Below are 14,569 nucleotides of genomic sequence, written 5' to 3'. Positions count from 1 at the left end.
ACAAAAAAACTGATTACAATGCTTTTTGGCAAACTCACGAGCTAACACTTTGCAATCACAGGAGTGGTATAATAAAAGACAAATCTGTTAAAAAATAAGGAAATAAATGTGTAAATACAAAGAGGGATAAATAAAAGCATAAATTTTAAAAATGTTAAAAATAAGAAAATAAATGTGTAAATATAAAGAAGAATAAATAATAATACATTTTAAAAATTGTTAAAAAAACAAGGAGATAAATGTTAAATATAAAGAGGAATACATTTAAAAAAATAAATAAATTAAAGACATGGAAAAATAAAGATAAAATTTGTCTTTGCTTTTCCCTTTTGTGACAATGACCAAGGGAAAAACAAAAAGAAAAAAGGGAAAGGCAAAGACAAAATTTACCTTTACTTTTCCTTATTTTATTATTTTTTTTTATTTATGCCTCTTTATATTTACACATTAATTTCCTTATTTTTAACAGATTGATTTTTTATGTAGTCCGCTATATATTCACATATTTATTTCCTTATTTTTTAACAGATTTAATTTTTGAATTTATTCTTTGATTTTTTCCCTCTATGTTTACATGTTTATTTCCTTATTTTTAACACAATTATTTATGTATTTATTTATTCTTTTTTATTTCCCTTTTTATCTACAACTATATTTCCTTATTTTGTAACAGATTTATCTCTTATTATGGCACTCCTGTGATTCCACATAATACAAGTTAACATTCAAAATAATGTTAACTTATAAAGTGTAGACTGACATCTAGTGTGAGGACTAGTCTGGTTACAGAATTCTTCCGAGTGAAACACGTTATTATGATGTAAATCACATAGCAGCTGTTTGAGTTACAAACCACCCGCTGCCAAATCATTTGCTGATACAAGAGAATCATTCTGTAGCATTTCAGGAATCTCGACAGGTACATCACTGCTCTGAATTATTCATGGGTCTCCCCTGTGCTGCTTGCCTACCTTTCCTCCGCCGGGCTGGTACTTGATGTTGTCGATGGATCCGATCTTGGAGCGGACGTTCTTCAGGTCCGGTGTGGGCGCGTTGATGGTTCGAGGGGTTCTGGGGGCGCGAGGAACCGCCGGTTTCTTCTCCAGCGGGGTCTGCTTGGGCACGGGGGGCTTGGTGATGACCCGGCGGCGGTGAGTGGTGGCCTCCCCGTTAGTGGAGGCAGCTGGAGTAGCGGGAGTAGCGGGAGTGGCGGTGGAGACGGGGCGAGGACGGGCTGCAGAGAAAGTGTTGAAGAACAGTCACTACAACGTCTGGTTAACCTGTGTGTACAACTGGGCCATTTAATCTGAAACGAGTAAAGTAAATGCTGCATATCAATCATAGAAGGGGAGCTGGTGATCTCAGTATTCATCAGTGAGGTACATAATAGCTTTTAACATAATATGGTACTAAATAATTTAACAGGACAATATAAATCCTGAGTGCACTTATTGTTCCCTTCGAGTAGTCTTTGTACCCATGAATGTAAGATTATCATTGATTTTATTCTTTTGGCATTTGTAGAATTGCATGAAAACAAACTAATATGTTCTCACAAAACTTTTCCCTGATTATGTACTTTACTTTTCTTACCTGTAGTCTTGGGTTTCTTGGCCTCTCCTGTCTTGTTCTCAGTCTTGTCATTCTTGTTAGCTGCGATTAGAAGAGATTTTGACATTAAAAAAATTCATGACATTGATAGCGAGAGTCAAGTAATGCTTACCTTAAAGGGTGCAATGTTACCTAACTGACCGGATGAACTTCCTGTTAAATTAGTTTTCATTGTAATTCTCCTCCTGAGTTCTGCAAACTTCTCTTGCAATTTCTAAACGTTAAATCAGTGAACTAAATGCAATGTGAACAACTGAAAATCTTGAATCCATAAAGCAGCTTGTTCTGCAGCACTACTCAATACTTTCTAACCTTTAACCTCTAACCCTAGCTTATCATTTTAGTTTTGCATCAACATTCATTTCTTCACTTTCATTAACCTTGTTTCCACCAAAAGCCAGCAGCTTTTTTCCACAAATATGCTAGTAGTGGTAAGAAATTACGTACCATTTATTTAAATCTATCACTACATTTCAAAATAAAAGGCTGTATTTTTTACTGAGCTATATTTATTCAAGCTCTACAATTACTTTTTACAGTGCAGGTTTGATGCATTTGGTCAATGTCTTTCAAAGAGTGTATGTGAATTATGACACATACTTATACAGTAAATACAACCATAGTATACTGAATAAAAATGGATAAAATGAGTAAAATAATTTGTAATAATAACCCAATAATTTAATATTATTAATCAGAGGTCCATCTTTAGCCAACATATTTTTTCCTTATTTATTGGTGGCCAGACTCACAATTCCAAAAATCACTCTATTTGATGTAATAGAAAACTGTTTGTAAATTTAGATTGCTCTGACTATTATGATGACTGTGTTGAAGATTTGCACATTTTTAATTACAAGCGGTAAAAAACTGGAAAGCTTGGAACAACAGGCATCAACAGCTCACTTTTGTCTTTTGCCAAATTCCCATCCTGAAGGAAAATCTGGAAATATTTGGCTGTTGATGGCCAACAATCGCAGAATCTTGCCACAGACAAGATTTCCCATCCAACAGAATCCTTCAGTTGACTGCTCACATAGTGTTTCTGACATCAAAGAGCTTCTTTTGTTGTAAAAATTGCCACTCGAGTCACTTCTGACAGCTTGTCCATTGCGTCTGTAAAGCCTGGTTGGATGTAATGCTGCCATCATGTGGCATAGGCTTTGTGAAAATGGCCTAAACTGCTGCCATTGTGGCGAAAGTCACAAAGGTGATGGGAGTTCACTCATGCAGCTAAAATGAAAGATGAACCTCGCAGTACATAGCACCTATCGCTGTGAACTGGCTGAATGAATCATGTTCTCTGAGGGCACTGAGCTGAAGCGCACAAAAAGCCAAAAGTCTGTTTGACTAACACGTCTCAGACTGACTCATAGCTGCCTCGCTTGGAGAGGTGAGATGCTGTTGTGATGTGCAGATAAAAATACCAGTCTGATGTCTGCAAAAGCCAACTCTTGAATCCGATTAAGTCTAACATATGCTAGCGATTCAGCTAGCCTGTTGCCTGGAGTGGTGCCAGTCTACAATGTGAGTCATTGCTCCAGCTACTGTACCGAGTTCAGGTCCTGCTGCAGAGGTCATGTTGTACTAAACCAGCTAAAGCAGAGGAGATGTCGTCTGAGGTAGCACTGTTCATATCACAGGAGATTTAACTGAAGAAATGAAACTGTGCTGGATGTATTTACCTGCAGCTTTGTTTCCAGCAGGTGCAGAGGAGCCATTCTTATTGGCAGTTGAGCGTGGGGTGGGCGTGGTCTTTGGCACAGATGGGCGCTTCTCAGTTGTACCATTTTCAGGAGTCTGGGAATTAAAAGAGAGGAGACATAAGTAGTTGTCTTTTTTAATGTTGTAGTCACTTCTCTCACCGGCTTCGCTAGTGGTTCTCAAACTCTTTTTGCTTATTTCATAGGAAATTCTTTAGAAACTCGTTGTTTCATGAGATTGGTGGTATTTTTACTGATCAATATGACATATGAGTATGACAGAAAAACACTGACAACCATCTGGTTAGCTGGTTGTCTCAAATAGGACTGAGTTGCAGGGAGGTTAAGACTGATCAGTCTAACGTCAAATATTATGGAGTTACCGTCCTGAAGGAAAACAATATTTCGTCATAATACTTCAAGATTTTTTCATGCTCTCCCTTTAAACCTTGTCCTCTACCCTTATTAGCCCCTGCTCAGATGCTGGCAAGTTATCTATTGAACCCCGACACAAAGTTAGAGCTAGTATTATGTGAAGCTACTACAGCAAAAAATACAGAAACAGATATATGAGGTGATTCTAAAAGATGTGCAAGAAACCAAGTGATGTACATATAAGTCCTAGAAGATAGAAGTAGATGATCCTGGTTACACAACGTCTCCAAAGAGGCAGGGACAATTGCATTGGTCAGCGTTATACCTGGCATTCTGTTTGTATGAGACTTTTGATCTGATAAAGAGCAGATTTGAGCACACAAATATGATACCAGATGTTTGTTGAACGCTCAGAATCAGTCTAAGTGAAATGAAATACACTCAATCTGAAGCACAAGACATTTGTGCAGCAACAGTTTGAGCAGTAGCTCAGCAGATTTGCACCCAAGCAGGGGCTATTTAAAAGAGAGGGCAGACTTTTGAGAGAAAGCAATACAAAATCTGAATGTAAAATTAAGAAATAATCCTCTCAGACTGAAAGAGCAGGCTCTCAATTAATGATAGGCACGTAACTCCATAATGCATTACCTCTGGTCATTTGAGAAATGCATTTTGAAATGTAATGTGATGGATCATGTTTCAATTGTCCAAAAATAAGTACATCCGGACCAGAATGCAGACTGAGAGTCATTCATTGTGTTTGCAGAGAAGAAATACGTCTATCTATGTGTCTTATACTTACCTTGGCAGCCTTGTTGGAGCCAGCTGCTGTTGGCGGCCGCTTGGCAGCGGTCGGCGTGGTCGCCTTGGGTACAGGGCTTTTTTTATTGGCTGAGGCTGTGGTGGGGGAGGGGCGTTTGGCCGAGTTGGCCTCGCCATTGGTGGAGAGGGTGGATGGGCGCGATTTGCCTGAGTTTGGTTTGGTTGAACCCACATCAGGCTGGTGATGATGGAATTTAAAGAAGCCAAAGTAACAGCAAAGAAAGAGAGAAGAGGAAAGATAGAAAAAGGACGACAACGAGAGATAGAGAAAGAAAAAGCAGAGATGACATCACTGATTGCAATGACAGCATGATATGACAGCACAGCCAGCAACCGTATGACGATCTTAACACAGGTCATACATTTTAAAATTGCATTAGCAATTTATAACCATCTTGGAGAGCAGTGAATTATAAAATTATAAGGCTCAAATGAGATGACGTAAGCAGCAGTCTTCAGGTAGCGTATGATATGAAAAGATGTCAGATATTGGACACAGTCATACACCAACACTGCATCTCAGCAAACACACAACACACGGAAACAAAGACTCGATCCAGAAAATATTTATTGCACAGAACACCTCGTCTGCGTACCTCCGCTAAAAAGACAGCAGTAGAAACTTAGTGAAGTAGTGACAACTCACAGAGCTACTTGCTAAACTACTGTAGCTGGTATGCTAACCGCTAACATCGGCTAGCAACATGCTGGTGTGAAAGGAGCTCAGTTTGGCTTAGCGGCTTCTTGGGGTTTTGTTTGTTTTCTTGTTACAATTATTCCCAACTTATTCAAAAGGGAATAAAGTTATATAACCTTGCTGGCTTTATAACTGTTAGCACGTCCATTAGCTTGGCTGCTCATTTTTTAAAATGAGAAATAGACCTATCTATTATTTGCAACTGGTCCTGGATTTTTATGCCTAATGAGACCAGATAATGAAATGATAACCAGGGCATGTTAAACTTGCTTTGTAGTTTAGGCTTCAGATCATGATGGTCTACAAACCAAGCCTGTTTGTCATTGATAAGTCAACCAAATAAAAAAATCCTGAAATCATTCTGATTATTAATATTTTAAGCCAGTATTCCAACATTTTTATCAGTTCAAACCTATCAGATTTTAGACTGTTGTTCAAACACAACAGGCAAACCAATAGTCATTAGATACCGATATTCCGTTGCAGCCCAAAATAAAAGTGAAGAATAGATGATGCATTTCCTCTCTGGTTTTCTATTCACTCAAGATGCTTTGCTGTAGGTCAGTGAACATTTGCAAGTAAAAGTTCACCAAAACTGAACTTTATGGAACAGATTTGCTTCAACCATGCGAGCAAATCCACAGAGTGCAGCATTTCCTACAGCAAATTTTCACACATCAGACACAGACAGAGATGCACATACGCTTGTTTGACCAGCAGAAGCAGCAAAAGCAGAGCAGGGACTGAAGTGGAAGATGATTTCTGTAATCAGCTCCAGCACCAGTTGAAGCAGGTAAAAGTTTGTGTGTCTTGCTCAAGGACACTTTAACAGACTTTTGTTGGACACACCGGCTGTGTGAGTTCAAAGCTCTGACCTCAGGGTGACAAGACTGTTTGTGTAACTGCTGGATACTTTGCCACCTTGACTGTGTGCAGGAAATGTGTTTAGATGGCGCTTTGTGTGAATATATTGTGCGTTTGCGAGACCCACCTTGCTCTTGCTGTCGGGGCTCGGCAGGGTCTTGCCGCCGTTGCCTGTCGGAGACTTAGCCGTGCTTTTCCCTCCTTTATCGTCCTTCTTCTCAACCGGCTTCTTCTCCTCTTCCTTCTTCTCGTCTTTGTTGGTCTTCTCCGGCTTGTCCACCTTCTCCGCCTTCTCAGTGGTCTTGCTGTTTTTCTCCGCATTCATTTTCTCCATTTTTTCCTCGTTTTTGAGGATCTTCTCGGACTTCTGGTTCTTGTCTGGGCCGTTGTCCTTCTTCTGCTGCTCTTCTTTCTTGTCAAAGGTGTCGATCTTGTCCGTCTTGCCGAACATGATGTCCGTCTTCTCCTGCTTGTCTTTGTTGTCAGATTTCACTGGGAGAGAAAGATTGTTTTAGTCAGCATCAACAAATTTTAGCAAAACCATGTTGAGTCTATAAGTATACATGAAACTCCAGCAATGGGGGGAAAAAAGGAACAAAAGTTATCACCATTCATGAAAATGCTGGAAAGTATAAATGAACACAGTGCTTGGTTGTTAAAAAAGTAAAACTATTAGAGGCTGTTGTGTACAGAGTGAAAATGGATGAACATTTTAAGCATAATGTAGAGTTTACATTTATTATATATAGCACATTATTTCTTGTCTTCATATTATATTTGTATCAAATAATTTCCTTGCAAGAAAAAAGATGAAAAAAAAACCTGTTGTAACAGGCAGGTCACAAAGGTCATAATGAAAACCAAAAATCTCATAAGCATTTAAAAAAACAATAATAAAATTGCTGTTTATTTTTGGAACCATGAATTATATGTTTTCTTGACGATATGGTTTAGGTTTGGAAAAGATGTGGTCATGTTTCAAACTAACGAGCATTACTGTTTATTTTTGGAACAATGAATTATATGTTTTCTTGACCATGTGGTTCAGGTTTGGAAAAGATGTGGTCATGTTTCAAACAAACGAGCAGCTCTGTTGACCCGTCGATCTACCCCAAGAGAGGCCAATGTCAGGCCAGTCCGAGCTATGAAGACATCCTGCCCATTAAAAAACAGCTAAAACTTAATCTGCAATCTCTGTAATATGTTGTGTAACCATCAGCAACATGCGTCACATCAGATATTTTCCGAGTTGCGACTCCACGTTTGTTATTTATAAATTTGAACGTCATGTGGAAGACTTAATGTAGGTCGTGGCAGCAGATGATTCTGGGTCTGGTTGGTAAACAGGCAAATGCCATTTATTTTATTGCACTGCCTTATGTAAGCATTCATAATGATGATGCTGTACACTTAAAATCCATGTCAGTAGGGTCATATGAAATCCTGATAGAGTAGGGAAACAGACTGTTTTGTAAGCGCTGATTTGTCTCACTTTTTACTAGCCTTTTTCTCTCATATACTGTCTTTAAATTAAGATTTTGAACTATAAATTGATGTACTCATATTGCTATAACATATCGCTGTTGTTGTTGAAAGGTGGTAGACAAATTAACTTTTACAACTTGTGCAAAGACCTCCTACCCTTGATAAGCACATCTCAGTAAACTATAAAATTCACAGCACACAAATAGGCAGATGCAGACAAGGAACAAAACAAAACAAAAACTCCAGGAGAGAAAGCAGCACTTAAGAAGGAACAGGTTTTATAGTCGTACCGTAAATAAATAGGCTGTCTGCCTTGTTTTAAAGGTCTTGCTGTTGTTTGCCTCCCTGATTGAGCAATATAAATTATTCCACAGTAGTGGAGCTCAGAATAAAAGGGCTCTGACACCAATCGAGAACCTTAGAATCCAGTGATTTAAGACAAGATGCAGATCTATGAAATGTTATTATGTTATAAAGTGTTGAGAATTTCTCCACCTCACTGTTAAAAATGAGCAAACTCAGGCAATGTAGCGGGATATGGAAGAAAGCCATCCTTGTGATGGCATCAGTGATTTCAATTTTGTCTTTGTTTTGATGGAGAACATTCTCAGATAGCCAAAACATACAGTCCTGTATACATACAATGTTCAGCCGGAGGCATTTAGGGTGTTCTGTTTTTGCAGGATGTCAATATAAATCTGAGTGTCGTCAGCATACAAGCATGTATAATCAAAAGAGCCGTGGTTCTAATATAGAGCCTTGGAGAACCCCACACGAAAGATTTTTTAAAAGGTGGACAAATGATTGATGCAGTAGATGGCCACATACCCTCATTTTTAGCATTTTATCTTTGGATCATCTGCCTAGCCTTTCAAATTTCACATCTCCAGTTAGTAAAACATGCTTTCTCTTACGAATTTTTACACTTCAGGGTATTGTAAGTGCTTCAGTAATAGCGTCCAGTCTTGCTTTTGGGTCTTGATAATGTTTCACCTCCAAGAGACTTCCTCAGTTGCAGATGACTGGTTGGGAGTACCAGGTATTGACTGAAGGTGTGAATGATTGTGAAACTGCATGGGGAGGAATTTCAAGAGTGCATTGTAAGTATCTGCAAAGTGGTATCATAGACCCACTACCCTTACCAGGAAGTACAAATTGTGTTATGGGGAGTCCAAGTATTGATTTTCCCACCCAAATCACGTCTTAAGGCCTGGTAACAACCTGAGACTCATATGACTTAATTTGTAAATGGCTGTGAAACTGCATGGGAGGGGAGCTCAGGACTGTATTATAAATATTTAAAAAGTGGCATCATACATCTTCACTCATACCGTGACCGGTAAGACAGAATCTATCTATAAAGTTTAGGTTGTCTGGGATTAGACTACATGCAGCAGAAGAATGACACACAGGTGAGATATGGAAATATGATTACAAAATCGACCTTTCTTAAAATAACATTTAGCTTCGTTGGATTTCAGTGTTCTTCACACTTGATTATGAAAACACAGGAAACTCCATCCTCCTCAGAGGAAACTTTAGGTCAAACAGGGTAGCAGCAACAGCGTCGCTAATAACTGACTCATGGGACGAGCAGTGAGAAAGACAGAATTAAGTAAAAGTAAGAGGAAATAGGGAAAGATGAGCAAAAGCAAAGGGAGATGGTGACTAGATTTTTGAGTTTGATGTGGCTGAGGACAGACAGCATTCAGGGCTGAGGGGTGGAGGGGACTGAAAAAGACAGGGGCCCTTTGTTTCCACCGAGACATCTCTTACATAACCGTGATACTGGACAGACATGGCTACCCTGTGCCCTAATGTCCTCTCATTTCCCTCTGCGCTGAGGTTTGCTGTGTGATAACTGCTCTGTTCTCTCTAAAACAATGCCAATTTACTGCCGTTGTGTTTTCTCCAGCAATCGGGCAGGCAAAGCAGCCGCCAGAGCTGCCATTATATGTGACACATGTTCGCTTTAAACTGTAGCTGCAAACTAGCTCAGTGTGGAGAACAGATCACACACAGGCTAAGATTACATGCACGGAAAATTCTCCCATGAAGCAGCTCATGTGTGGTCATGCAGGTAACAGAAAACACCTAGTACTGTATGTTAAGCACAGAGTTACTGTCGTTTTGATTTGTTTATCCTCCTGCATCTCTGTTAGTACTGTCGACCACTGCAGTGTTGTCATCCTTTATCGAGCTGTACTGAAGTGAGTCCCAGTGTTAAGCTGATGTTAATGCAAACTCAAAATCTGCTGCAGCTGCTTCTCAAAGCCTCTCAGTGGCATCTACTTGTTCCATGAATTTTAATGTCCTTAATTCCGAGATGCCTCGCCGTGTTTTGGTCCTGTCTGAATTTGGTGTCTGACAGAGAAAATAAGCATCGATGTTGTCCATGTCATTTATGCAGCAGCAGCAGAGGAATTAAAAAGATGTTTTTGACAACAAAGTGGATTAGGGCCTCTGACCTCTGCAGCTACAGGGAGTGCTGAGCATAAACTGGACATCTATATCCCAGAGACCAAAAACATACATGTCACAGTTATTATAATCTGATTCAACACCCTCCATCAACACGTATTAAAGAAGAAATCGTTGCTGAGAGTTCTGCTTTGTTGATCCTGGCTGTCACAGACGGTGACAATCAATGCAACAAAACACAACTCCACCAGTTTAGCAGTGCCTTTTGACAACGCTGTCGGCTTCAATCAGTTGGATCAAAATCAACTGAGCACAACCACAGACACTGTCCTTTTCATTCTACAAATTCTTCCTCCTGGCAGCTACATTAACCACAAGTTCAGCCGGTGATTCGGGCGTATTCTGCTGGTAGGGAGCCTCTCGACTGAAATGAGATGAGAAGAAGCTTACAGGGGTCTCGTCAGGTCACTTCTTTTTAATGCAGCACCTCCGGATTTTAATTAAATTTATTTTTTTAACTTCAAACTTGTAGTTTTCAGGCCTATACTGTAGATCAGGGGTGTCAAACTCATTTTAGGTCAAGGCCCACATTCAGCCAAAATTTGATCTCCAGTGGGTCGGACCAGTAAAATCAGAGAATAATAGCTTACAAATAACAACAACTGCTAGTTTTCCCCTTTGTTTCAGTGTAGAAAAGTGCATTCCAAAAATGTTCAAATTTAGGGAACTATCTTTTCACAAAACATTATGACCAACCTGAAATTTCTTCAGAAAAATAAGTTCAGTTTCAACAACATTATGCCTCATTTACACGTGATGGCAGTGTATTTACAAAGATTTGACCATTTGTTCTATCAGTATAATAGAGAAAATAAATAGTTAAAACAATCTCCAATCAAAGTCTGGGATAGTTTTTCTTTCAGGACTGCAATGACTCTGCTAGAAAGAAGCCAGCTGCAACCAGTAATACAAGTATTCATTCAGGCAGACGGTCTTTAAATCCTGAGTTCAGACAGATTTATTTGAAAGAGGAAATGAACATTAAAATTATGACCCTTCTGACCTCGTAAACGTCCATCGCAGTTTTACAGGCTGGTTTCAACTTCCAGCACAATGGAGGATTATATGCGATGTTTCAAGCCGTGCTCACATTAGTTTTATCCTCAAAAAAAAGTGGTTTGGATAATCTCAGTAAATTTTTTTTTGTCCAACAGTCAGATTGTTAGTGTGGCGATGCTGCCATGTTCCCAAATCTCTGCAAATGACTTGATGAGCACATCGTTATTACAACCAATCGAAACGATAGCAAAGACTACAAACAAAACAATCATTTAACATGGCAGGCAGCAACAGTAACAACATGCACCTCCACGGGGAAACATGCAAAGATTGCTCTAACTAACTAATAAATATACGCCGTCTGACGCTGTGAACATCATATTTTACCAATTAGTGACCTCACTGCTCATCCTGTGGCAGTTTTCATTGCTGCAACACCAGCTGCATGACTCATCTAACATGAAACCGGCTGGCTGCGAACACAGAGGATCCGTCTAATACCACGCTACGATACACAGCTGCTGGCAACCAGCTGCATGCGGTGGTTTGTGTGTTTGTTACTGAGACAGAAACGGAGAGAGTCGACTGCTGCGTAAATCAGAGCATGACTAACGAACATGGACGTGGAGCTGGTGCAAGGACATTTTCCTGCAGGCCGCATCCTCCACACACACACACACACACACACACACACACACACACACACACACACACACACACACACACCAATAAACACACACACACATGCACACTTTCCTCCTTCCTGTCTCACACATACACACACACAACACAAACCTAGTTTTGGATTATTGACCGTTGCTAGCTAGCACGATAGCTATCAAGCTACCACACAGTCATACAGGACGATCGATAGACAGACTGATGGGTGCAGTAATGATCCACATGTCTCTGCACACACATACAGCACACACACACACACACACACACACCACACACACACACACACACACACACACACACACACACACACACACACACACACACACATTGATCTGATGCTTAGTGACACTGCAATTTTTACACAATATTGTTTGGTTTTGTTTTTTGCCACAATGGAAACACACTGATCATAATATTGAGCCTCAACAAAAAGCTTCATGATCCCGTTTTGCTCAGGCGTCATGACAAGACTGAAAAAACACCACGAGCTGAGTTGAGAGGGTCAAGCTTCTATTTGTCCTCCTGGTTTCAATGTAATAGCAAACCTCTAAGGACTTCAGAGAGACGTTCTGACCGGCTCACATGACAAAACTTCCCATTTAATTTCAACAGATGAACCATAAGTCAGCTACATCTGCTGAGGGAGATGGTGAAATATAATTAAATAATCCAAAATAAGGGGGAACTTTGAGCTTAGATACTTTTCACCCAAAAATATTTGAGTTGTCCAAGAAAAACTGGAGTAGTAAGAGGTGTCCGGACGATATTGACAATCTTTGTGTATAATGCCTTTTTAGAAACATCAGATAAAGGTAGTAATGTCTTAGTTAAACCTGCAAATTTAGTACAAGAAATCAACTAAAGACATCATACAGTGATTTATAACCATGCTAGCAACGGCCAATTAAATTAATATTATTTATGTGTATTGACATTGACTAACCATCTCTGTGAATAGGAGCTTTTAAGGTTGGTGGAGAAGTCAGCCGTTTGTATGCTTTGGGGCAAAGTCAGGAGGTGGTCTGGAGTGGCCACGGCTACCACAGACTAAAGTCTGACCAATCAATAGTAAATTTAGAGGTCTACACATGTACTGAGAGAACTGAAGTAGCATCCAGTAACTATGTTCTGGCTTTTTTTGCGGAATCATTTCTCTTCAACGTTTGTTCCTTACATAAATACTGTCATTGGAAAGTATAGAGACAGGATAAAAATGCATGGAAATGGACAGATTTTATTATTTCTTATGAAAATTGTTTTTTACTTGATTCCTTGCTGCAAGTAAAGCTTTGTTTTGACTTCAAGGCGACTCTGAACATTAATTTGAAGATTTTTTTCTGACATTATTTAAGCGTGTATGATTTTGCTGTGGATTTAGTTGAAATTCTTGTACGGACTCTTAAAAACTGCTTTGAAGATCTCTGGAAACAAGCGGTATGAGCTGCTGAATAATGCGAGACTGACCCAGAACCTGCAGCCAAAAGAAAGAAAGACAAGTGTGGATGGACACAGTGTGATGTCTCAACTAGGTGGGTATCCTGAAATACAAGGACACTTTCTCCATAAGAGTCCTATATACTTATCGTATGTGAATTAATTTGTCATTATCCTGCTTTATCATTATTAGAAAGAAAGCACAAGTGCAGCAATTGTTTCACATTTTATAATAATGTCAAAAGACATGATCTCAGCTGAGTCACCTCTAAAAATGTCCACCGTCTGCAGTGGATTGTCTTACATGAGGGATTCACAGGAAACAATGCATGGAAGCAATCCAATGTAATTTACCTCCTTGATATTAGCCTTGCTGTTACAAAATCTGCATTTTCAGGTGCTGCTACTTCACATTACCAGTGCTGTCATGGTATTTATTCTAAAGAAGACACAGAAAAGGTACTGTATTGTATTGTCAGTCACTACGATTAGTGCTTCTTGCAACAGCTGTGTGCAAAATAAAACAAGACAAGGCTATTCACGCAGTTTTTTTGACAGCAGATCAGTTCTAAAATATGCCAGGGAGCAAAGGCACGTCTCCAACTTGCCATCGAGCATCAAGCTAGCCAGCTCCTGTCGCGATGCCCCGCCGTTCTGTCCAACAGGCATCATGCAGCATGAAATCAGATCACAGCTAGATTTACTTATTCAATATCAAAACAGCTGGAAACTGATACACCAGTTGCTCATTTGACAAAACAGCTGCTTTAAGAAAAGCCTTCACCTCGCTAATTGGTAATCACTGGTGGTGCCAAATTTACAACTTTAACCTGAAACAGCAGCTGTAAAATACTGAAATATACGTAGAATACCTGAGGGAGCTGCTGTAAGTGTGTAGCATGTGGGTAAATGTGCATAATTCAGAGTAAAGAGTGTTGCACTTGCCCAGACAAGCAGACAAAATGACCTAATTTAGGGTTAAAAATATGACTGGAAAGCATCAATATTCCACTTTTGGTGATTTGTGTTCTGAATTCTTGAAAAACGTCTGTAGAAAGTGTTGTTTTTGGTGTGAAATGAGACACCGTGAGGCCCTCATACACCTGTTTTAACCCGCATGCACCTGCCTCACCTGTCTGCCTTCCCGTCCTGCACGCACACGTTCATCAGCAGGCCGCAATAAGTCCAGTGTTTGTCTGTGTTTTGTAATTTGGCTGGAAGTGCTATCCTCTTGACATTACAAGAAGTACAGGACGAAACACTGATCCCAGCTAAGAGAAGTGCATTAAATAAGAAGTGCAGATAGCTGAGCCCACCTATGTGATGAACCGGTTTGTGTATCATCAGTGTTTGAGAATCCTGTTAGCTCAAGATTTGCTCGCACTTGTCTTCCCCTCCCCTCACAGCTGTGTACTTA

The 14,569-nt window shown here is 39.7% G+C and overlaps 1 protein-coding gene across 3 annotated transcripts in view; it reads right to left on the bottom strand.

Annotated features, from left to right (window-relative positions):
- Positions 1-14,569, bottom strand: part of map4l (microtubule associated protein 4 like) — a 126,238-nt gene that overhangs the window by 24,099 nt on the left and 87,570 nt on the right. For all 3 annotated transcript variants that reach the window (XM_051953296.1, XM_051953295.1, XM_022214170.2), the window contains 5 exons: positions 6,200-6,564; positions 4,492-4,689; positions 3,297-3,411; positions 1,594-1,653; positions 972-1,234 (listed from right to left, as the gene is read on the bottom strand). In XM_051953296.1, coding sequence (XP_051809256.1) covers positions 972-1,234; positions 1,594-1,653; positions 3,297-3,411; positions 4,492-4,689; positions 6,200-6,564 — 1,001 coding nt within the window. The remainder of the gene's footprint in view (positions 1-971; positions 1,235-1,593; positions 1,654-3,296; positions 3,412-4,491; positions 4,690-6,199; positions 6,565-14,569) is intronic.

The sequence above is a fragment of the Acanthochromis polyacanthus genome, chromosome 9 (assembly GCF_021347895.1).
Source record: "Acanthochromis polyacanthus isolate Apoly-LR-REF ecotype Palm Island chromosome 9, KAUST_Apoly_ChrSc, whole genome shotgun sequence".
Classification (NCBI taxonomy): domain Eukaryota; kingdom Metazoa; phylum Chordata; class Actinopteri; family Pomacentridae; genus Acanthochromis; species Acanthochromis polyacanthus.
The sequence above is the reverse complement of the archived record's forward strand: the minus strand, read 5'-3'. Positions and strand labels throughout refer to the sequence as shown.